The sequence below is a fragment of the Mesoplodon mirus genome (genome assembly GCF_964341445.2).
Source record: "Mesoplodon mirus genome assembly, chromosome: 13".
NCBI lineage: Eukaryota > Metazoa > Chordata > Mammalia > Artiodactyla > Ziphiidae > Mesoplodon > Mesoplodon mirus.
This window is the reverse complement of record NC_138989.1, coordinates 661,773-686,534: the sequence shown is the minus strand read 5'-3', so window position 1 is coordinate 686,534 and position 24,762 is coordinate 661,773. Positions and strand designations below refer to the sequence as shown.

Here is a 24,762-nt window from a genome sequence, read left to right as displayed (position 1 = left end):
TGAACCTCAATTTATAACATGCACATTGCACAAGAATTAACTCAAAATGAATCACAGACTAAATATAAAACCTAAAACTATAAAACTTCTGGAAGAAAACATAAGAGAAAAACTTTGTGACCTTGGTTAAAGCAAAGATTTCTCAGATATGACACCAAAAGCTCAACCCTTAAAAAGTGACAAATTAGATAAAAGTTAAGATCCTCTGCTCACTGAAAAATGGAATTTTGAAAAGGCAAGCCAAATTCTGGGAGGAAATATTTGGAAATCACAGATCTGATAAAGGACTTATATACGGAATATATGAAGAACTTTCAAAACTTAACAATAAGAAAAACAACCCTGATTCACTTTGCTGTACACCTGAAACTAACACAGTATTGTAAATCAACTATACTCCAATAAAAATTATTTTAAAAAGAAACAATTTTTAATAATGGGCAAAAGATCTGGACATTTCACCAAAAACACATGGAGAGCAAACAAGCACATGAATAAAATCTCCACATCATTAGCATTAGGGAAATGCAAGTTAAAACCATAATGATATACCACTACACACCTATCTGGACAGATAAAATCTTGAAAATCAACACCACCAAGTTCTAGCGGGTTGTGGAGCAGCTGGACTGTAGCTATACACCGCTGATGAGGATGCAAAACGGGGCCACTTTAGAAACAAGCACGACATGACCCAGCCAGTCCCCTACTAGGTTTCTACCAAGAGAAATGAAACTTATGTTCACCCAAAACCTTCTCTATGAGAATGTTTACAGCAGCTTTACTAACAGTCACCAAAAACGTGAAAACAACCTGAATGTCCTTCAACCGGGGAACTGCGGTTCTCCCACACAACAAGGGAGCAAGACTCAGCAATGGAAAGGAACGAAGCACTGAGACAAGCAATGACATGGAGGAGCCCCAGGTGCATTTTGCTGACTGAAGGAAGTCAGACCTAAAAGGCTACATAACCAACCATTCCACTCGTGTGACATTCTGGAAGAGGTCACAACGCAGGGACAGAAGACAGATTGGCGGTTCCAGGGTTGCAGGCGAGAGGAGTTGAGCCCAAGGGGAAGCACGGGGGAGCTCTCTGGGGTGGTGACCGTTTTGTACCTGGCTGCTTGCTGATAGCCAGCCCTATCCATCTGTGAAAACTCGAACGACTGCACTGCACGGAGAGTGACTTTTACTGCATGCAACTTTCAAAAAGTAAATAAACATAGGGACAGACAGATCAGAGCGTGCCAGGGGTGGGGGACTCTGGTTCTGTATCCTGAAGGCGTGATTGGGTACCTCACGGAATGCACACTAAAATGGTGAATTTTCCTGTATGTAAATTATACTCGTTCTTTTAACTATGTATTTATTTCTTTACTTGGCCGCGCCAGGTCTTAGTTGCGGCACGTGGGATCATCGTTGCTGCATATGGGATCTTCAGTTGTGGCACGTGGGATCTAGTTCCCTGACCAGGTACTGAATCCGGGCCCCATGCACTGGGAGGGCAGAGTCTTAGCCACTGGACCACCAGGGAACTCCCTGTAAATTATACTTTAATAAAAATAAAACTTAAAAATTCTGAAGTCTACCAAGGAATTAAAATGGTACACGAAACCATTTCTTCACCACGATCAGAAGTCATTTGATCACTGTGAAACTCTGATTTGCTGGGAGGTAACTTAACGGACAGTAAAATGCTCCATAAGGGATGACACCGGCTGGGTCCTCATCTGGTAATATCATGCCATCGTTTGATGCAGCCTGCCTTTCCCAGAAAGGCATTTAGCATCCGAGCAAGCTCTCCTCTTAGGTTCCACAGCAGCCCAGACGTTTTGGGAGCCCTGTCCAGTTCCCAGTCTGGCCCACCAGCCCCACGTGATCCATGAGCACCTGCCGTTCCACTACTCACCTTTCACCAGCACCGCCAGGTCGTCCCTCCCCAGGGTCTCTGCATCCCCTCTGCCCCTGGCCAGACCCTCTTAGCCCCAGGGGTCTCATTCTCAGCCCCAGGCCCCATCAGAGGGCCTTCCTCACCTGCCCCGCCCCTGAGCCCACCTCTCAGCACCTGTGCTCTCTGAGCTCACCTGTCCCTCACTGACTTATGCCCCCTCAGCGGAGTGAGGACAGAGGTCTTTCCCACAGCGGCTGCATGGAGTGGGTGCAGTGGGTGTTTCTGGAAGAAAGGAGTGACCTGCACACACGTCAGTGGGAGTGTCCTCACCTTGCACACATATTTGATGAACTCCAGAGCGGGGTTATTGAGCAGCAGGTGAGAACCGGGGAGGACAGGAAACATTTCTGAGAGCTCAGTCGAGTTCCGAGAGCCTGTGACTTTCTTCTGGATCTTCTGTGTGATGGTGAAGAAGTTCTGAGTGAGTTCGTTCGCCACGTAATCTTGTGAGAAGGTGATCATTCCTGGGAAGAGAAGCGACACGATGCCTGCTCCCTATTTTGCACGGCGATAGGACAGCAAGGGAAGGAGCCCTGAGGAGCACACAGCGGTGGCCCCCCGTGGCAAGGGCGCTCACCGGGAAGGGCTCCGGCCTCGCCCTGGGCCTCCTGGGAGAGCTGGCTGGCCCCCCTCCTCCTCACTGGGGTGCTGCCCGGGGCGCTGCGCCTCAGGTCCTCCTTCATGCTGTGGTACACGGCCACGATGTACGCTGCAGAGAGAGGGCGGGCTCAGGCACGGGCCCCGGGAGGCGGCATTGCCACCAACACCCCGGAATCCGGGGGCGCCCTGCGGCTCGTCACGCTGCCAGCCACACTGGCTGAAATGTCATTAGTAACGATGATTCTATCTGCTGCACTAAGACGAGCCCAAGTCAATCAGAGAAATGGGGACAAGCAGGGCACCCGCTGATGCCCAAGCTCAGGCAACACGCGCCAACCGTCACACTGGACGGCGAGACAGAGGGCTCGCCTCGACCCCCAGGCACAGCACACTTCTCTCCAAAGGCTCCACCAGGCCCACACATTCCAGAAGAGAACTTAAGAAAGCAAAGGGCTCAAAGACAAGTCAACAAAATATAAATATAAAATATAAAATAACCACAACGGAACTACCTCTGTCACTATGTACGCGGGTGCAGCTATATCTACGTCTATGCGTCTGCTGACGATTTAATTTATGATGCTCTTCATCAACTGTTCTAATGATTACCTCTGAATTATAACGGGTGTTTAATCTACACACTTCATTTACATACCAAGCTAAATAACTTGATTTGTAACTCTAAACCTTTTTTTTCTTTTTAAAAAATTTTTGGTGGAGTATAGTTGATTTAAAATGTTGTGTTACCAACACTAAACCTTTAGATCCAGATGAAATATAGGACTTTCTCACACCGTAAGTTGAGTCTCCAGGAACAGCCAGCGGGGCAGTCGATTCAGGAAGTGTCTCAACTTTTCTACTTGGGGTTTACCTCGATCACTACATGTGCACGCGCACAAACCTCGGGGGCAGGGCCACGAAGCCTTCGCGACGCCCCGGGGAGGACAGCCTTCCTCACGGTGAGGTTCTGCTTGGGGTCAAGGGTCTCCTCTCCGCCTCTCACAGCGCTGTGCAGCCAGGGCACCCCTCAGGGCCCCCGACTCTGGGTGTGCTCCCACCAGGGCCACGTTATTCCCACTGCGTGGCTCAGACGCTATGGCGAGTGTGGACGACTCACCTGAAACGATCATGAGGAAGTAGCTCTGGCAGGAGGCTGCCTGCGGCAGGAACTGCAGGATGTTCCAGTTGTTTTCCAGCAGGTCCTCGACATCCAGCTCCTGTGCACCTCCCTCCTCCTCTCCCTCCTCAGGTTCATCCTCAGGCTCCTCCCCCTCTGCTCTGCCCTCTTCGAGGGAGTCTTGCTGGGACACAGAGACAACCCCAGTCACATCTGCGCACAGCAGCACCGCCCAGCGGGTGCCGTGTCCGCCCCCTGAGCCCAGGTGAGATTCCTGCAGGACGGCTTTAAGAATAAGGTCATTTATGGAACGTGCCTGGTGCACAGAAGCACTCAGTACTGCTACTCTCGTTTGCTCTTTCAGACGATTCACTTTAAACTTATTCAACTCCCACCTCCCAGGAAGGGAAGAATGTTCAACAGCTGAACTCTGACGGCCGCCCTCCTTCAGAGCAGCAGCCACCACTGCCTTCCCTTGATTCGTCTACATGGCCTGCACCTCCTTCTCTCCCATCGTGGTCTCAGTGGCCCTCCCAACCCCAGCACCAAGTGCAGCCTCTGTTTCCTATCTGCTCTCAGCAGCACAGCTCCTTTCTTCTGGGGCTTCTCTCCCTTTGATGCCTAAGGCCCCATCCCCCAGTTTCCCTACCCACTGGCAGCTTCCTCCATGGGGACCTGCCCTGGGGGGACTCAGGCCTCTCAACCCACGCTCACCCCCAGGTGTTCTCACCAGCCCCAGCTGCCAGGCTCAGCAGCTGGGATGACCCCAAATCCCCACCCCCAGCCCCTCCCCAGACGCCCCTGCCACCACCTGACCTCTGCATCTCCACCTTGTGCACGTCAAGCAAACGTCAGGCTCGGCCAACACCACACGCCGCAGCCAAGCACAGCTCCCCTCTCCCCACACTCGCTCTCCTGCCCCATCCATCGGGGTTCACACACCCAAGCACAGGCCCACCCACAACCTACTCGCCCAGACATTGCCCCTGTGCCCCCGGGCGTCACCCCACTTTCATTCCGCTGGCCCGTCCACTCCACCTGCAATGCCCAGCGGAGTCCTTCTCCCTGACTCCACCCTGCCCCGCATCCTCCCCTGGGCCAACACTAACCAGGCTCCACTCAGACCTTGACCTCCTGCGGTGCTGTCCACTCAGGATCCAAGTAGAAGTCAGGCCCTGACACTCCCCCACTCAGAATCTCCCCATCACTAAAAGCCAAGTGTCCATCACAGCCCTCGGGCCCAAGTGGCCTGGCCCCGGCCAGCTCTCTGCCCACACCTGTGACCACTGTCTCTGCCTGTCCCGTAACTCACGGCAGCCTCACGCTGCAGGTCCGTCACGCCCTCAGAGGACTCCTCGACCTCCCCATCCAAATCGGCCCCTCCCCTGTGGCTCACTCTCTATTGCTACCCTGCTTTTTGTTTACTCCGAGCCCTCACCATTGCTGACACTGGCGTCTACATCTACTTGTTTGCTTGTTCGTGATCTTTGCCCTCACACACTCTGTGACAGCAAGGACTACATGACCGGGGCCTAGAACCGTGTGCCTGGCACTCAGCCTGTGACCCCCAAGTGTGCACTGAAGGGACCAACGTGGACCCTAAAGCTGCTTCAGATTCCAAACTCTGCTCTCTAAGACTGGGTACCTCTTACCTGTCCACAGTGAATACTAGATGGAACATTTCCTTTGATTCCACCATAGTTAGAGGGATCCATCCAGAGAAGAAATTCCCAGCATCGAGAGAAAGAAATTGTCAAAGAATGGAAGATCTCTTTAGAATGGATGCTAAAAAAAGCAAAACAGAAATTGCTTAAATGAAATCAATAGTTTTCCCCACTTTCCTTCTTTTATTATCTGTTTAACCCTCTACTTATTTAAAAATGGATATAAAGTAGATTCACATTTTATCATCCCTCAAGGTTTCCAGGGAGAATGATAAACATAATACTAAGGAGACGTCTGCATCCAGCCCGGAGGGGCGACAGGGACCAGTGCTGAGGGCACGAGAGGCGAGAGCGGCACAGAGGGAACCCCGCATTCAGCAGAGCATGGATCACGCGCAAGTGTGAGAAAACCACACCAGGCCTGGGGTGCTTGCTTCCCGCCACTGTCAGAACCTCGTAACTCAGAGGCATGCGCAGCTGTGCTCACAAAGTCTTGCTTCAACAGTGGGAATCATGAGCCCTAGACTAAACACTGCTCTGGCTCCGACTATACATCTCAAAAAATGCCCCAAAGGATCAAACTGTTTCCAAGTAACATAACATAAAGCTCAAGAATATTTACAGGAATGCAAAACTACCCAACGGACAAGCCAAGATTCTTAATGTCTGGCATCCCATCCTATATCACCAGGTGTGCAAAGAAGCAGAGAAACACAACACATAATAAGGAGAAGAATCTATCAACTGAAGACAAATCAGAGCTGACAGAGATGTAATAACGAGCAGAACAGAAATTAAAACTGTTATTAGGGGGCTTCCCTGGTGGCACAGTGGTTGAGAGTCTGACTGCCGATGCAGCGGACACGGGTCCATGCCCCGGTCCGGGAAGATCCCATATGCCGTGGAGTGGCTGGGCCCGTGAGCCATGGCCGCTGAGCCTGCGCGTCCAGAGCCTGTGCTCCGCAACGGGAGAGGCCACAACAGTGAGAGGCCCGCGTACCGCAAAAAAAAAAAAACAACAAACAACAAAAAAAACTGTTATTAGGGGCTTCCCTGGTGGTGCAGTGGTTAAGAATCCACCTGCCAATTTAGGGGACAAGGGTTCAAGCCCTGGTCCGGGAAGTTCCCACATGCCATGGAGCAACGAAGCCCGTGCACCACAACTACTAAGCCTGCGCTCTAGAACCCGCAAGCCACAACTACGGAAGCCCATGTGCCTAGAGCCCATGCTCCACAACAAGAAAAGCCAACGCAATGAGAAGCCCACGCACCGCAACGAGTAGCCCCCGCTTGCCGCAACTAGAGAAAGCACGCATGCAGCAAGGAAGACCCAACGCAACCAAAAAAAAATAATAATTAATTAATTAAAACAAAAACAAAACAAAAAAACCTGTTATTAGAACAGTATTGCATGTGTTAAAATAAACCAGAGAGAAGACTGAACATGTTAAGTAGACTCTAGAGATGTATAAGACCCAAACCAAGCTTCTAGAGATGAAAACTGTCAGTGTGAAATGAAAAATATACTAGATGGGATTAATGGCAGATTAAACACTGCAGAAGATCAGCAAATTTAAAGACATAACAACAGAAATTATCCAAAAAGAAACAGAGGAAAAAAAAGACTTTCAAAAAAGATCCATCTAATTCTATGCCCAGCAAAAATATCCTTCAAAAAGGAAGGTGAAATAAAGGCTTTTTCAGACAGCCTAAGGCAGAAAGCATTCGTTACCAACAGAGCCATGCTACGAGACATGTTGAGGCTGTCACAGCAGGTGAATGGATCAGATAAGACACAGATGAACGAAGGGTACAGGAATGCTGACACCTGTTGGTGATGTACTCCACGTAGGCAAGGGCGTCCTCCACCCGCCGCTTCTTGGTGCACAGGATGATGCGGTTGAAGTTGGCATAGACGACTGATGACCCCAGGCGCTTGAACTCAGCAATGAGCCTGCAGACCAAGTTCAGAATCAACGGTCAAGACACCAGAGAAGACCAGAAGACACTGTGAGAAAAAAGCTGATCGTCCTGAAGCAGAAAACATACTTAGAACCCAGAAGCAACAAAAAACAAGAGGTCTGCATCACAAAACCCTACCGTAAACAAAACCAAAAACAAAGACTGAGGAAAAAGTGTGCAACTCACATCACAGAAAAATGGCTAATTTTTATCTAGAAAGAACTCATACAAATTAATGAGGGGAAAAAAAACCCCCAAATCTACAGAAAAATGGGCAAAGCATATGAAAATGAAGTCCAATTTCATTCATAATAAGGACTGCATATTAAGGGTATACCAAGAGAGCATTTCATCCCATCTGGTTGGCAATAATCCCCCCCATGGCAGCGTGGCTCAGAGCAGGACATACACTCCCAATCACGGCTAACAGCGCAACCAACTGTACGATCTTCACAGGGAGCTCTCTGACAATACTGATCAAGTTGGTGTCCACCCATCTAGATTTATCTGATAATATCAAGCAGACCTGCAACAGCGTTACTTCCTGGAGACTATTCTACAGACATGTTTGCGTGACCTCATCTGTACAAGGCCACTCCATGGTTGGTCACTGTGGCAGGTGGGAGCAGCTAAATGTCCACTAGCGTGGCACATCCACACACAGCTCTCCCAGATCCACTGTTAACGAAGGCAAGCGAGGGGCAGAACCACGAGCACAGTGTACAATGACTCATGAAAAAGCAGCAAAGACGATGCATCGCACAGCGTGTCTCTGGAAGCTGCGATGGAGCTAAGCTCTTCCTGGGACCCATCTGATCGCTATGGTTCAAGTGGGCTCTTGGTCCCAGAGGTGCTGACTGCCGTCTTTCTGGTTTGGGGACTGAGGGATCAGCAGAGCCCGGAGAAGGCCACGGGCGGCACTCACTGCAGGAAGAGCTTCCTCATCATGCTGTGCAGCGTGCGGTGCAGGGCGGGGTCGTGAAGCAGCGAGGACGGGGACCGGAGCCAGCGGTAGAAGTGCACCACCTGGTTGTCAGCGTAGACATTGCGGTACTGCGTGATCTCCTTCACCCAGCCCACCACCATGCTCTTCAGGATCCTGCAGGAGGGGTTCAGAGGGCGCCCCCCTCTGTTGCTGGCACCAGCTCTTCCCTGTTTTGCTGTCACCTTTGCCCCCTCCCTCCTCACTGTTCAGATCCATCCCTCGGCCCTCCGTGACTCATCTGCACCCGTCAACACCACCACACTCAACACAACCTTCCAAGTTTTCCCTATGGCTGGTGCCAGGACAGAGCTGAGAAGACAGGGGTGCCCTTCAAAAAGGCACCTCACCTGCTGGGAGAACCAGGAGCAGACTCACCACAGAGACCTACAGGGCCCTCCTCCCTTGGGCTAGTCACGGACCTAACGATCGGCTTCGCCACGACTGCCCTGGTTGCGTCGCCCCAGGTGGCTCGAAGCCATCCCCTCGCCATGGCAGCTCTGCTGCCACCACCTCTCGGGCACAGCGGGCCGCTTCTCTGCCCAGCAGCCCTTGGCCCTGACCACACCCGTGCCTTCTGGCCCGAGCCTCTTTTCCACCAGCCCCCTGGCCTGCAGCCCGCTCCCTCCAGCTCTGCCCGCCTTCTGTGAGAAGGTAACAGGAGTGGCGGTTGGAGAAAACCGTTCTTGAATCCCAAGACTTGCTCCTGAGCACCAACCCTTCCCCTCAACTGCAGCACGACCGCAAGCACGGGGCCTCGGTTTCCTCATCTCTACAACGGGCCACAGTCATATCACCTGGTGGGCTGTGGAGAGCACACGTGCTCCCTGCCCGTGTCACCGCTGCAATTCGCACCCCCTTCTGTGTGGCTTAACCCACTGTGCAGCAGATGCTCGACACAGACCCGCACCCCAAGGAAACTGGCGATTTCCTGCAGGCACGCCTCTGGCCACAGGAAGGGGGCCAGAACGCAGCACCCGGAACTGTCAACCATACCTGGAGGGCAGCAAAAGACCCATGAGCAGAGGAAGGAGCCTGGCCCTATGCTGGTTTCTGGCAAGGCGGAGGGAAGCCCCAGTGACACTGTCTTAGCTCTTAGTTTCCGAAACAAAGACAGAAGATAAAAGGATTTCTACTGCTCCTTCTAGAACCCAAACTGTTGTCCGGCCTTTGGAGAGGAGAGGGCACAAGAAGGACAAAAGGTCAGGCGATGTTCTCAGGGCCGCAAGCGCCTGCATACCTGAAGGTGCTGGAGCAGAGGGCTGTCTCGTCGTAGCTGGCGGGAGCGCTGGCAGCCTGATGGCCCGTGATCATGTCCTCCAGGGAGGCCTGCTGGATCACGTCGAAGCTGACGCCCAAGCTGTGGGCCCCCTCCATGTCATTGACGTGGTGAGACTGCAGGATGGTGTTGACAGCCAGGTTCTGAATGTCCAGCTCCACGCACACTGCGCACAGACGACACCGCTTCTGCACTGGCCCCTCCTGGGTGCGGAGCCCGCCCCCAGCAAGCACTGTCTCAGAGAAACCCCTGCTGCTGCTGTTGGGGGCGGCCAACTGCAGAGCACACACCCGCAGAGCCCTGCAGGCTCGGCTCCCAAGCTCCCGGCCCCACAGGCCTGAGCGTTCCCACCAGCACAGACAGCAACAAGCGTCAGGGACAGCAGCCCAGGCCCCCGAGTGCCTCACCCAACCCACCTGTGGAGTAACAGCCTGAACTGTTGATCTCCACAGGGGCTTGGTCATCGAACTCCATGACGAGGCGGTTGTCATCAGCCTCCTTCCCGCCCAGGTCAGGGCGTGATGTGGAAGACAGCCAGAGCAGGTGGTTGTGGCGCTGGAGATGGCGGGCAAAGAAGAGGTCGGAGCCAAAGGTGGAGATGTCCTCTGGCAGATTCCCAACGGGGACGTGGAAGTACCTGCAGGGGCACGGGGTCAGCCAGCGCCAGGAGGGGACAACAACCGGGGAAGCGGGGAAGGCCGACTTGCCACCAGAGACCCGTGAGGCCGGCGACAACCAAGATGGCCAGAGACACCCCTGCACTTGGCTCACCTGCTCATCTCGAAGGCCTGTGACAGGCAAGTGTCCAGGTTGAGGTAGTGCCGGATCATGCGCCGGGCTCCATGGCGCTGCCAGTCCAGGACCCCATAGCTGACCTTATCAGCCACACGGACAGGCACTAGCGGGAACTCCTCCAAGACAGGCACTTCGCCAGCCAGCCTCTTCAGCTCCCAGTTGGACTGGACAGCGACGAGTGTGGGCCCACGGCGCTCCTCCTGGGCGCAGGGAAGGAAACTAGGTGGACCCGGCCCGGGGGAGGGAGGGAAGGAGGGAGGGAGGGAGGAGGGAGGGGGCTCCCACGCCGTGGGACCCCGATGGCACGCACTTTGTAGGCCAACAGGAAGCGCTGGATGGCTCTGCAGATGATCTTCAAGTCTGTTTCAGCCCGAACTTCAAAAGTGTGTTTGCTGGGGGGCAGAAGCTCAGGGCCCACTTTCTCCAGCAGCAGGCTGTGCTCGGCTGAGTACAGGGCACTGAGGCTGGGCATCTGGTTGCTTCGCACCTAGACAAACAAGGGCCGGGTCGGCGCCTCTCCCCACAGGGAAGGAAGTGGGCAGCCCTGAGTGGACATGGGTGGCCGGGCTACCTCTGCGGATCCACTTCTAATCCCTGAGCAAAGGCTTTTGGAAACAAGGCAGCAGTGGGGTCAGGGGTGCAAGAGTTTCGTGCCCAGGGATATGCTCCTCCCCCAGCGAGGCTCGCCCACGGCCTGGCCCGGAACTCACGGTATCCAACACAAACACAGACGCCTTGCGCTGTGCGGGCACGAAGATGCCGAAGAGAGCCTTGTGGCCCTGCGCGTGGTGATACAGGTAGATGTGGCGGATGCTCCCTGCAGGAGGACATGGCCTGTCACCCTGAGATGAGCGGGAGGCGGGCCAAGCAAGGGCGGCTGGCACATGCCATACCTGGTTCCAGGTAGCTGAACTGGGCCAGAGAGCGCATCTCCAGGTGCTCAAGAGCGAAGGTTTCTGCTTCCCAGCCTGAGTAATGCCTCACCAACTGTTTATTGACCACACACACACAGCCCAGCTGCACCAGGGCCCGAAACAGTAACGGAACCTGGAAGGGGGGCAGACAGGGTGGTGTGATGGCTGACGGGGGAGGGCACAGGCCCCTGGCCATCTTCGGCAGACATGCTGCTGAAATTCACTGTGTCCGTGGAGTCCACAGCCGATGCTGCTAGCCTGTCCGTGCCTCTATGGGGTTTGTTTCCCCCTATTCCATCCGGAAAGATCCTTGCACAGTTCAGCTGGGAAAACAGTTACCTGAGTCTCGTACACGCCCTCGATGTCCGGCGCCGCCAGCTCAGTGTTGATCTCGTTGATGTGCTCTTGGTACATGTCCTCTGGCACCGAGTACTCATAGAGATTGTAGACCACGTTGGAGCGAGGAAGGACCCGATTCACCTGGTGACACAATATGGCGATGACCTCACCCCACAACTGAGCTAGGTGGTAATGTGTGCTACAATGCACAGGCAAACACATGTGTGCACACTCTTACAGACATGCGTCGTTTAAACAGGCCTAGAACCTCTGGTGCCCACAACCATGGAGTAAACCCCTACAGCCCATCTCTCCCAATGAGTAAAATGAAAAGGTCTGGGCATAACTTCAAGAAGCTGCCTGGGGCTTCTAAAAAGCAGACAAGCTCCCAGACTGTGAGGGGCAAGTGTCCCCGCTTTATATTCCTCTTTTCTCTCCTGGGTTTAACCTTAAGGGTGCAGGAAGCAAAAACCGCAAGAGAAGCCATGTTTTCCTGGACAGAAGACTAGGAAAGGAGCCGCAGCCAGAGAGTGTGGGAATCCTGGCGAGGAGGGAGCAGGAGAGGGGTGCCCAAAGGGGAAAATACCCTACAAGGAAGGATGTCCTCCTACAAACTTACATCACATCACACCCAAGAAAGCTACAGAATGCCAGATCATCTGTCCTCTGCTGCCCAACACCCCCCGCCCCGTCCTCTCTCTAGATCCATATTCTGCTGAATCTTCTGGTCGGAATCGAGTTTCACCTTCTCCAGAAGCCTCCTCTCTCTAGTTGCTGGTTACCAATAATCGAATCTCATCTCCTCAACTAGACATCAACCTGTTAATCGGTTCCTAGCACCCAACCAAGAAACGTGCTCATTTGCTCAGTGAATGAGCTCTGGGTGGAGCTAACTGGGAGACCGGCCTCTGAAGACACCACGGCTGAGAGGAGGACCACCTGCTATAGGATTCCACGTATGTGAAATGTCCACAAGAAGCTACTCTAGAGGTAGAATGTGGACCAGTGCTTACTGAGGGCTGGGAGAGGGGAGAGACTGCTAAGGGGCCCGGGGTTTCTTTGCGGGTGATGCAAACGTTCTAAGATTGACAGTGGAGACAGCTGCACAACCCTGTGAATACACTAAAAGCCAATGAATCGTACACTTTAGATGAGTGAACTGTATGGCATATGAATTAGACCCCAATAAAGCTGTTAACATCAGAAGAGCCTATGGAGACAGAGTCTGCAGCCTCTGACTAATGTCCACCCAGTCCTTTCCCTGCTACATGGGTGTCAGATGCAAGAGGACGGCGCAGCAAGGACAATGACACCCACAGCTTCCGTCACTGAGCATTCACTTGGCGCTTCACGCATCATTTCAATTAATTTTTACAGCATCCCAAGAAGGTTCTCAGGAGATGGAGGCTCCAGAACACCTCGCTCAAGGTCACAAAGTTCACCAGGTCTTTCCGTGGCCTCCTCCATAGTGGAGACCACCTCAGAGGCTGAGCAGACAGCTGACCTCAGTGATCAGCAACACCAGCTGCCCCCCGTACCTTCCGATAGGAAGGGCCCTCCTCCGCTTTGGCCACCCGCTGGTTCACGTAGAATACCCGGGGAATGTTCAGCTTGATGCAATACAGGTCACTGCTGATGACAGCCCACAGCCTGAACAAGCCAGCCTGGCCGGTCTCGCTGATCTGAAAGGAAACACAGGTCGCACAACAGTGCGTGTCTCACCGTGTCACAGAAGGCACTCAATACCTGTGGACAGGCCATCTCCCAGGTGGCCTCCAGCACCAGGCACAAAGGTAAAGCCCTGCCCTTCCTGCTCCATTCCAGACCAGGTCCCCAGGATCGTGAGCCACCCAGATATGCTTTCCTTCCCAGAAGCCACGCTCCTGCCCTCAGGGGTGTCCCGCCCTCCCACCGATAGCTGTCCGCACTTGCACAATCTGCCACGGAAGGTCCAGAATGCTGCGAGCAGTTCTTCGAAAGAAGCCCCCCAGCCCTGTGGAGGGCCCCTCTCGGATGGTCCCAGGCCTCGGTGCACCTTCTGGCCCCTCCAGACGCCGCCTCTTCTTGTGAGCAAGGCGCTGTCGAGCTTGTAGCTGCCACTTCTTCTTGTGGAACTGGAGCCAGACCAGCCACTCTTCCTGGGATAGGTCAAGAGGAGGAGACGGGAAATACAGCTGAGCACGAGTGAAACAGAAACACCCTTCCACAGCAACTAACCCTCGCAGCCCCCAAGTGCTCTGTAAAAACTGGGTACATCTCTCCAATCTGCTCAGGGGTCAAGCCCGAGTTCAGGGTCCAGACCCTGCAGGGAGACAGCTCGTCACAGGTCAGGCCTGACCAGCGTCCCTGCTTCCTCCCCCTGAGGATTCTTGCCTGGGTGGTTCCAAGCCCCGGAGGCTGCCCCAAGATCTCCTGCCAGGGCACAGTCAGCTCCAGGTCCTGCGACTCCTCCTGGCTCTCCCAGCGGCTACGCCTCCTCTTGGTAGCAACGGGCACTGCCGAGTGCAGCGGCTTCACAAGGCCGAAGTCCTCCATGTCGGGGGCGCCAAGGCTCTGGGAACCTTCTGAAGCTTGTGCCACGCCCACCTGCAAAGATCCAAAGGAGCCTTAGAACAGCTCTCTCTAGAAATCCACCATAAGTGCACCTCTGAATAAGGTAAAATACTTGTATGCAAACATATTCATTTACAGGCTAATCTATTTTTAAACTTTTAAGAGTGAAAAGGTCAGACAGAAAATGTCACTCAGGCACCACCATTATGAAGTGAATGTTTACATTTTTCTGTGCTTGCTCCAGAACTCTCTCCTCTTCATGAGAAATAAAATCCTGCAAAGAGTAGGTAAAGGCCCCTGTTTCTCCCTCCCAGCCCCCAAGCACAGTGCCTACCACTCCCCACACATTTTGAACTTTTACTCCATCCCTATAAACCCATATACTGTTACTTTAAGCTGCAGTTTTACACGAACAGAGACTCATGGTACACATCCTACTGCAACTGGTTTTACTCAATAACGTATCTTTGAAATTGATCCCTATTGATGCGTGGGGACATTGTCCATTCATTCTAACTGTAGGATATTCCATTATGCAAATAAATCAGCTTACCTATCCACGACATTCTAAAACGAAGAATGGTTAATTTCTACTCTTTCAGAACTAGAAGCTGGGTTCATCAACAACCATCCTTCCACATGCTGCCTGAAGACCTTGTGTTCACACTCCCACCAGAGATACAGATAAGCTCCTATCTCCCCACGTGTGCTAATAGTTGGTGTCACCATACTCATTTTTTGGTGTGACGTGGTATCTAAATATTTCATTTTTCATTTACCTGACAGTGGGGTTGACCCTGGGGCAGTCAGTCTTCTAAAATAGCCCTGATGACCCCACCTCCAGCTGTTCATGCCCCTGTATGACTCCCTCCTGAGTGTGGGCTGGACCCAGTGACCTGCCTCGAATGAACAGATTACAACGAAAGTGACAGGATGTCATTCTGAGATTAGATTATAAAATGCAGTGACCTCTGAACTGCTGGCACTCTCTCTGGCTCTTAGCCAGTGCTTGCTCTGAAGTCAGCTGCCAGGCTGTGAGTTGCCCTCTGGAGAGGTCCATGGAGCAATGTAATGAGGACGGCTCCACTAGTGAATCCTGCCACCAGCTACCAGAGTGAAGCACCTCCTTCCCCAGTTGCTGGGGAAGCCTTCAGATGAGACCACAGTCCCGATGACATGTGACTGTAGTCTGTGGGAGGCCCTGAGCCAGGGGACCTTGATAAGCTGTCCCCAGATTCCAGAACCACAGGCCACAGAAAGTGCAAGATAATAACACACCTGTGGGACTTGCCTGGTGGTGCAGTGGTTAAGAATCCACCTGCCAATGCAGAGGACAAGGGTTCGATTCCTGGTCCAGGAAGATCACACATGCTGCAGGGCAGCTAAGCCCGTGCGCCACAACTACTGAGCCTGAGCTCTAAAGGCCGCGAGCCGCAACTACTGAGCCCACGCTCTGCAACCACTACTAAAACCCACGCATTCTGGGGCCTGCATGCCGCAACAAGAGAAGCCACCGCAATGAGAAGCCTGCACACTGCAACGAAGAGTAGCCCTCGCTCGACACAACTAGAAAAAGCTCGTACGCAGCAACGAAGACCCGGCGCAGCCAAAAAAAACCCAGAAAACAAAAACACCTGTGTTACTTAAGCTGCTAGGTTCTCGGATTACTTGCTACATAGCAACAGAAAAATATACACATGCTTATGGACCATTCCTAACTTTCGTACATTCCGAATATCTTCTTCGAATTATGACTTGTCTCTTTCTGGTGACTCCTGTGCTATAAAAAGTGTGCGTGTTTTTTACTTTTTATTATAAAAATTACAAAAGTAATGAATACCCATGCTCTTATAACTCAGATTCAATAAATACCAACGTTCTGCCATTCTTGTTTCAGACTACAGAAAACTTACCTTTCAATTAATTGAATTTATCTGTCTTTCCCTTTGTGATCGTTTTTTATGCATGCCTTAAGAAGCTCTTTCTACCTCAGCATCGTAAAGATAGCCTCCTGTGTTTTTTTCTAAACAGCTGTTCTCTTTTTCAATTTAGGTCTGTATTTGGAATTTGTTTTCATACTCAGTGTGAGATAGCTACGTACTTCTTGAAATATGAAAAAGCATTTCCCCCAGTACCATTTATTGAATAAGCACTCCATTCTCCTTAATACTGTATAACACCGCCTCTGTGATGGACCAGGCTCCCATACTTACTTGGATCTGTTTCCAGGGTACCTATCAGTGCTACTGCTGTATGGTCTTGCCTTAATAAGACTTTCTTGTGTGTCTTGTTACATACTAAGACAAGCTTCCTCTTGTTAATCTTCAAAATTGTTTTTGTTTTTCTTATACTTGTTCTTCATATGAATTTTAGGGTTAGACTTTCAAGTTACATCAAAAAATTTTTTGCAGGACTTCCCTGGTGGTCCAGTGGTTAAGAGTCCACCTTCCACTGCAGGGGGCACAGGTTCAATACCTGGTTGGGGAATTAAGATCCTGCATGCCGGCCTTCCCTGGTGGCGCAGTGGTTAAGGATCCGCCTGCCAATGCAGGGGACACGGGTTTGAGCCCTGGTGTGGGAAGATTCCACATGCCATGGAGCAACTAAGCCCATGTGCCACAACTACTGAGCCTGCGCTCTAGAGTCCGAGAGCCACAACTACTGGAGACCGCAGGCCTAGAGCCCATGTTCCGCAACAAGAAAAGCCACTGCAATGAGAAGCCCACACACCGCAATGAAGAGTAGCCCCTGCTCACTGCAACTAAAGAAAGCCTGCACACAGCAACAAACACCCAACGCAGCCAAAAATAAACAACAAAAAAAATCCTAATTGTTTCTAGTATAAGATAAAGCTACAGATTTTTATATATCAGCTTTGTATCTAATGATCTTGCTGAAATGTCTTATTAAAACAATTCCTGGGTTTCCTTACATTTTCTGTGTTAACAATTATATCACCTGCAAATGATGAGTTTTATGCTTTTCTATCCTTAAAATTTAACTTCTTTTCCTTGTTGAATTATGCTGGCCAGGACTTCCAAACAATTTTGAATAGAAGTGATGGTAATAGGCATCCATTTCCTGTTCCTCAACTTTAATGATTCTAAAGTGCCATTAAATATGATGTGTGCTATTGAGTTTCGACAGAGACTTTATCAGAGAAACATCTCATCTTTTATGATTTTGCCTGCTCAAAGTTTTATCACGAACAGACGCTAAAGTTTATCAAATGCTCTTTCTTGCCTCTATTGGAAATGATCCCATAAGTCTTCTCTTTTGATGATGATGATGAACAGATTTTTCCTAAAATTAACTGAATTAGCAGATTTCTAAAGTTAACACCTGCCATTCCTTGCATAAGTCCTACTTGTACACAGTGTTACTGTTTTTATACAGAGCAAAATCTAGTTTGTTACTATTTTTGTACCTGTTGTTTGTAACTGCCAATGGCCTATAACACTCCTTCCTTTTCCTGGCCAGTCAGTTCGTTACCAAGGTAACAAGTGTTAGCAAGATTACCAAATGAGCTAAGGAGCCTCTTTTTTTATTCTCTGGAATAATTTGTTTAAAAAGTTCGGTAAAATCCCTCTGAGAAACCATCTGGGTCCAGTGTTTGTTTCTTTCTAATTATGATTCTTTTTTTTTTTTTTTTTTTTTTTTTGCAGTACGCGGGCCTCTCACTGTTGTGGCCTCTCCCGTTGCGGAGCACAGGCTCCGGACGCGCAGGTCAGCGGCCATGGCTCACGGGCCCAGCCGCTCCGCGGCATGTGGGATCTTCCCAGACCAGGGCATGAACCCGTGTCCCCTGCATCGGCAGGCAGACTCTCAACCACTGCGCCACCAGGGAAGCCCTATGATTCATTTTTTAATGGTTAAAGTTCTATTCAGTTTTTCTATTTTTTTCTTAGGTTAATTTGAATAATTCTTCTAGGATACTATCCATTCCATCTAAGTTTTCCAATTGTTTAGGAAAGGTAAATACTTACTTATTTATTTTCAGGCTTTATTATATGTGCAATGATAATCTGTTTTCATTAAAACAAAACCTGAAATACCCATCTTGACAAAGATTTGTCTATTTCATAAGTCTTTTCAAAGCTCATGGTTTTGGTTTTACTGTTTGTTCATTCATTGCTTCTCTTGCCTTTATAACTTCTTTCTTTCTACTTTCTTGGTTTACTCTACTGTTTTCGAATTTTTCAGCTACAAGCTTACTTAATTTTCTACTGGTTTTTCTTTTCTGTTATATGCATTTAAATAGATTATGTGTTATTTGTAGTCCTCTTTAGCTGCATACTACAAATTTTGATAGTATTTCCAATCAGTAAGTATTTCTAATTTCCATGGTGACTTCTTTGATCCATGAGTTACTTATGATAAATGTATTTCTTTTTAGTTTCCAAACAATATGGTCTGTATATAAATTATTTGGAATCTGTTGCAATGCACTTTGCAGCATACAGTCTTATTTTAGGTGTTCTTCAAAAGAATGTGTATTCTTTAATTACTGGGTGCGAGGTTCTATTTGTTAACTAAATCTAGTTAGCTATTAAATCTAGTTAGCAATTGTATCATTCCAACCGTACACATTTTTACTAGTTTTTGGTCTGCTAGATCTATCAATTGAGAGAGATGTGTCAAAATCCCAAACTGATTAGATGTCAATTTCTTCTACTTAGGTAATTTTTACATTATTTAATTTGAAACTAAACTATTAGAATTGTTACATATTTCTAGTGAACTGTGACTTTCAGTATTAACCATCCTTATCCCTACTAATACTTTTTGGCCTAAATATTTTTTTTGTCTGGCATTAATATAGCTACATCAGCTTTGTTTTGGTTAATATTTACCTCATATGTTTTTTCACCCTTTTAATCATTTTGAGCCCTTTTAAGTATAGCTCTTATAAATAAGATAAAGTTAGACTGTAAAAATTCAATCTGAGAACCTGCTTTTTAGCAGGTGAGTTTGTATACTGCTCTGGTTTAAAGCTCACTTTTCATTTTCAGCACCTCAGAATTTTCTTCTTGCTCTTCTGATTTTAGCTATGCTTTTCAGTACACTGTCTTCAGTATTTTTTGGAGTTTCTAACAGATTTTTTTTTTTTACAGTTTAGACAACTGAAGTCTCAAGGTATAGTGATGCATTCCAAGTCACTGAGTCTAATTAGTACACCCTCCATTTACACATAGTTCTTCACCCTAAACTGATGATTCACAACGTTTCTTATCGCAAAAGAAGAACATTGGGAGGAATTAAAGGATAAAGTATCAATGTGTACATTTTCAGAAAGAAAAAGAACATTGTAAATGCTTGAATGGAAGGAAGCATCCAAAATTATGGACAGCAGTGTGGAGACTTTGGTGCCCTGTGTGTCCATGGGACACTGCCCAGCACCAACTGTCACAGCCTCTGTTGCCCTGGGCCAGGCCCCATTACCTGTCTCCTGCCCTCAAGGGCGAAGAGCTCACTGATCTTCTTCTGCTTGTAGACATCATTCTTCTCCAGCAGTTTTTTGTGCAGCCAGTCAGGGTGCTTGACACGTGGTACTGGGTTCTTCACCTACATAAAGGTGATATCGATCATTTGTCTGATGCTGTTAGTCTGGGCCAGGCCCAGGTTTCTGTAGCTTTTAGGTCACACTGTGCCCTGTTTCCACCAGTTCTCAACCTCACCTGCTGCAGAGCCGCAGGGATTGTGATGATCTTCTGTATGGCACTTCCCAGTCGCTCGATGTAGTAGTCCCAGTCCAGAATCTGAGCATGCAGGAAGCCAGCAACAACCGGGGTGTATGAGAGAAAAGCAGCAGCAGCAGCATGCTTCGCATGTCTTACTTAACCCTCTTAGAAATTCTAAGATAAAAGGTCCCATTTCGCAGAGAAGGAAACTGAAGTGGAGAGTGTAAATGACTCTCCCAGGATCAGAGCTAGTAGGGGGCCAAGCCAGCACTAGAACCCTGTGCCAGACACCAAGCCTTAGTCCATCCAAGAAGAGAACAGTTAAAAGGGCCTCCCCAACATTTAGCTTCTCCAGTTTTGCCCTAAAATGTAACTATTTCCTCATTCATTACATAACAGAAAGGAGGAAATCAAGAGTGAAGTCTCCAAACAAAAAGGAGACCTGAGTCAGGGATACTCTGCCCTGTCTAGTTTTCCTCCTAAACTTCTGAGAGTAGGAAAAAACCAGCACTCACTGTCCGAATATCAAAGTCTTGAAGGGAAGAACTCTTAAGCCATTTCCGGAGAAAGTGCTTCCTCACCGTGGGTTCTGCCTGGAAAATGGCGAGTGGAATGGCCCTGGGCAAGAAGAGACACAAAACTCACCAATGTGAAAATCTCCCTAAACCCGGTCATAGCACTTATCAAGTACCCACATATTCTACGTGGAAATAAGTTATTGTGACCTACTTTGTAACCTGTGTTCTTATTTATTGTAGTTATTTGTATAAACTATACCTATATCTGATGTTTATCATACTTAATAACTAAACAATACTTCATCATATTAAAATACCACGGTTTAATGTACAATCCCCTACCATTGGCCATCTGGTCTGTGTCTGGCCACTGTTAACAGAGCTATTATACAAGTGTCCTTACATAAATTATACATTCATGTGCATATATGTAATTAAACACTTAAAAAATTATTATTCATTGGGTAAAATATTAGAGAGCCCACCTGCTCACCTGAAAATGAAGCCAGTTTTCACATGATTAGCAAAGCAATAGGGCAACTATCACTACCCCTCTTTCTTTCATTGGAGGAAGTATTTGTTATTGTGAAATATCATGAAGAAACTTAGAAAGAACACAACAGACACCTGTGCACCCACCACCTAGTCCTATCAAACTGGCCCTGCCATTTTTATTTCATGGATGAAAAAATAAAGATGACGATGAAGTCCCCAGTGTAGCTCTCCTGACCCTCCTCATACAGAAGTAAACACAGTATTTTTCTTGGTGTTTATCAATCCCATGCCTGCTTTATAGAACTATTTTGTGTACCCATAAAAAAAATAAGAGTACTTTCTATGTGTGTAAACTTAAACAGGTGGAAGTACACTGTATGTGTCACCCTGCAGTCTGCTTTTCTTGCTCTATCAGTGATGTAACACGTAGCTGTGATTCAATCATCCCAACTCAAAAAGTGCAGCGTCAGTCTCCTCGGGGGTGTGAGTGATCTGGAGTCCTGTCCTAAACCTGAAATGGACCTTGTGATGGGGCCCATCGTAGCAGACCCTCCAAGACATCCCCACTCCCCTATACCTGACTGAGAGGGTGCTCTCAGTCTGGTCTCCCAAGAACCCAGATTCTCCGGGCTCCAGGTGGACGGGCTCACCACGCCCTCTCAGGGGTCCCACCAGGGCCCCAGAAAGCCTTCCTGTCATCTGATCTGCAGGGGGTCCGAGGCCCAGTTCCTCCCTCTTCTAAATCCTGACTACCCCTGAGCTGTTTTTTAAAAATATTTATTTATTTTTGGCTGCATCAGGTCTTAGTTGCGGCACAGGGGATCTTTTCTTGCGGCACACAGGCTCTATAGCGCATGGGCTCAGTAGCTGCGGCATGCGGGCTTAGTTGCCCCACGGCATGTGGGACCTTAGTTCCTCAACCGGGGATCGAACCCGCGTCCCCTGCACTGGAAGGCAGATTCTTAACCACTGCACCACCAGGGAAATCTCTCCCTGTACTGTTTAAGGAAGCTCATCTCTCTATGGAAGGACAGAGGTTCCACAACAGATACGGGTTTTCAATGTGAGCATACGAGACCCTTAAGGAATTCCTTCCTTAATACTGGAAGCCCTTACCTCTCTGTGACTGGAGACCCCTCAGGCTTCCGGGAGATGATGTAGCGGCAGCTCAGCCCTGCATCCTTCACCATCTGGTCTCCCAGGAACTCAGCCAGGCGCCTGGCCGTGCTGATGGATGTAGACTTCTGCTCCCCATAATCTTCCAGCTTCCGAGACATGGAACGGTTCTCAGAGATCAGCTCGAACAGCTCAGAATCAGGCATGTTAGCTGCCTGGAGAAAGAGGCAATGGGCAAAATGTCACACAGAAAGAAGGGAGCACCACCGTAAGGCTACCCGAGACCTTCCTCCAGGTGAAAGTCTGCGTTTCTCTAGCCTGAGGAGCTGAAGGCAGCAGTGTAATAGGGCTGTCTCACTCCAGCGTACAGCAACACTTACGCCACACAAAACCGTACCTTTGGTTTCACTAAACTGTGCAGAAAAACATCAAGAAAGGGTTATGGAGCTATCAGCACGAAGACCGCAGGAAAAGAGAAAAGACAGAGAACTGACGTTCCTCCTACAAGGAAAAGAAAGACGGGGAAAGGAGGAACCAGGAGGGAGAAGAGGCACGGGCCAGCTGGACAGCAGCTGCACCAACTGAGGAGCCAGCAGCTTTCTTCAGTGATGACGAGTCCAGGGGGCCTATCTGAGGACAAACAGCTTACAATTCGTTCATTATCGTGCTATCTGTTTCCTTCACAGAATTCTGTCACTGGATATAGAAGTTAAGGGGGGATTCTGAGAGGCCCTGGAACTAAGGAAGTCGTGGGATCCCATCAGAATTATTAGCCTTGAGTTCACCTGTCACCTTGCTCACCAGGACCCTCTCTGACCGCAGGACCCCCAGAGCCAGGTGAGGAGGGTGGCCTTACCTTGCTGTACAGCACATCCAGCCAGTAATCAGCCACCTTGGCAACAGAGCCATACACCTCCTCTAGGGTGCTGCCCTTAAGGAAGGCCTCGAACACTGAGGACTGGAAGATCTTGATCAGCTGCAGCTCCCCACGGCGTTTGACCTCGAAGCCTTTGAGCTCCGCCAGGGAACCATCCTCGTTGAACACGGCGTACCTAGAAACACAAGCACAGCAAGCACAGCAGAGAAGGAGCGCCGGGAGGCTGGCTGCTGCTTCTCCTCGCCCTCGGCCTTCCTCCTTCTCTTTCTTACCCTCCCCTCTAGCATCCATCAAGCAGCAAACATCTCTCCATCCTGAGGTTTATGCTTCTCCAAACTAAAAATGCCTCAAGGGCCTGCCATCTGCAGAACCAGGATATAACAGGTGGAGAACAGAGCTGGGAGCATGAGTGTCGAGAACAGCTTTCCAAATTGAATCAAAAAGGCCAAAAAACCAGAGCTGAGGTCTGTTCCCATCCTGGCTCCTGGTCAATTTCCTAGAGGAGTTGTTAAACCTAATCTATCCATTTCCTTTCCTAAGCATAAAGTCTGTGGAATTCCTACCTCTTCTTCAGTTTCTTGCCTTCTTCCTTGGAGGCTGGAAGGATCATGGCAAGGTAGGGTCCGTCAACCTCAAAAAAGATGCTGTTCTCTGAGCGGGTGACATAGGTGAGGGAGGAAGGCTCAGCCAGCTCCTGGTACTGCTCATTGGTGAAGCCTTCCTGCACAGCAAGAGTGAAGAGAGGCTCAGCCTCACCTGTAATCGTCCAAACCTGGAAACCACCAGCTGCCCTCCAAGGGGTGGACGGACCAGCCAAGCTGGGGCTCTTCCATACAACAGACGCCACTTGGCAAGAGAAAGGGATCAAGTTCTGACACATGTCCAATGTGGATAAAATGAAGTGCATCCTGCTTGGTCCAGAAAGTTACACGCATGTTTCCCTTCATAGGACACGCTGGAAAAGGCAAAACTATCACACAAAGGACATGCTGGGGAGCCAGGTTTGGGTGTAAGGAAAAGGGCTGACACAGGGGCAGCACCCAGGAACCTCTGGGGTAGTGGGCTATTCTGTGTTGCTCTGTGGTGGGGGACACACACCTCTATGTGTGAATCAAAACCCACAGAACCGCACCCTGTAAAAAGTGAATTTTACTGTAAGCAAATTAAAAAGCATTCAACCAGGATCTAGGGTGACCCCAAGAGAGCCTGCAGGCTGGGACAAACGAGCTTAACTCCATTATCGCTGCATGACAGAACCCTGCCAGAGGGCTGGCTTAAGAAACTTTGGCAAACCTTGTGTTGCCTGGGTGGTGTAAGACTAAAGACAAAACACTCGACTGCAGCTGGTGAGCTTCTGCTCACAGACACATGGCTCTGAACCTACTTTACACAAATACTAGGGTTGAACAAATAAATAAATACATTAGGAAAACTAGAAACAGGAGACAGAAGTTACTAATAAGGAAAAGAGAATAGACTGGAGCTGGATATATCAATAGACTCATGTTATATATTTTTAAATACATATGCAGATAAAGAGAGAAATAAACATACATTCATGTGTGCAGGGTTATTATACACACACACATTTCCTAGCCAATCTGCTGTGAGCAGCAGTGACACCTCAGCACCCCATCTCGGTTTCCAACACCACTCTCCAATAAAAGGAAGCCAGGCTCCTTGGGGAAATGGCTGATTCCAGGGTGGGACAGGAGAAATACAAGATGAGGCTGGAGTGTCTTGTAGTCCCAGGAAGTAAGAAAGTACTCCAAAAAAACCCAAACCCAAACCCCAGAACGGGGCATGTCTCAAGGACACAGGGGTGAATACGGAGGAGCCCCCAGCGGCCAAAGGGGAACAAGCTGAGTAACAAAAAATGCCAGGACAGAACTGGGTTGTGGCCCAACAGAACAAACATG

General features: G+C 49.6%; 1 protein-coding gene across 1 annotated transcript in view; it reads right to left on the bottom strand.

Annotated features, from left to right (window-relative positions):
- POLE (DNA polymerase epsilon, catalytic subunit) overlaps positions 1-24,762 on the bottom strand; it is a 54,495-nt gene that overhangs the window by 5,308 nt on the left and 24,425 nt on the right. Inside the window, exons 24-45 of the mRNA XM_082640804.1 lie at positions 23,407-23,564; positions 22,823-23,018; positions 21,967-22,181; positions 20,353-20,455; positions 19,835-19,915; positions 19,599-19,721; positions 13,977-14,189; positions 13,532-13,741; positions 13,142-13,285; positions 11,604-11,744; positions 11,244-11,397; positions 11,061-11,167; positions 10,661-10,837; positions 10,327-10,550; positions 9,972-10,192; positions 9,517-9,721; positions 8,220-8,393; positions 7,161-7,286; positions 5,321-5,453; positions 3,669-3,852; positions 2,529-2,660; positions 2,222-2,415 (exon numbers count right to left, since the gene is read on the bottom strand). Coding sequence (XP_082496930.1) covers positions 2,222-2,415; positions 2,529-2,660; positions 3,669-3,852; positions 5,321-5,453; positions 7,161-7,286; positions 8,220-8,393; positions 9,517-9,721; positions 9,972-10,192; positions 10,327-10,550; positions 10,661-10,837; positions 11,061-11,167; positions 11,244-11,397; positions 11,604-11,744; positions 13,142-13,285; positions 13,532-13,741; positions 13,977-14,189; positions 19,599-19,721; positions 19,835-19,915; positions 20,353-20,455; positions 21,967-22,181; positions 22,823-23,018; positions 23,407-23,564 — 3,615 coding nt within the window. The remainder of the gene's footprint in view (positions 1-2,221; positions 2,416-2,528; positions 2,661-3,668; positions 3,853-5,320; positions 5,454-7,160; positions 7,287-8,219; positions 8,394-9,516; positions 9,722-9,971; positions 10,193-10,326; positions 10,551-10,660; positions 10,838-11,060; positions 11,168-11,243; positions 11,398-11,603; positions 11,745-13,141; positions 13,286-13,531; positions 13,742-13,976; positions 14,190-19,598; positions 19,722-19,834; positions 19,916-20,352; positions 20,456-21,966; positions 22,182-22,822; positions 23,019-23,406; positions 23,565-24,762) is intronic.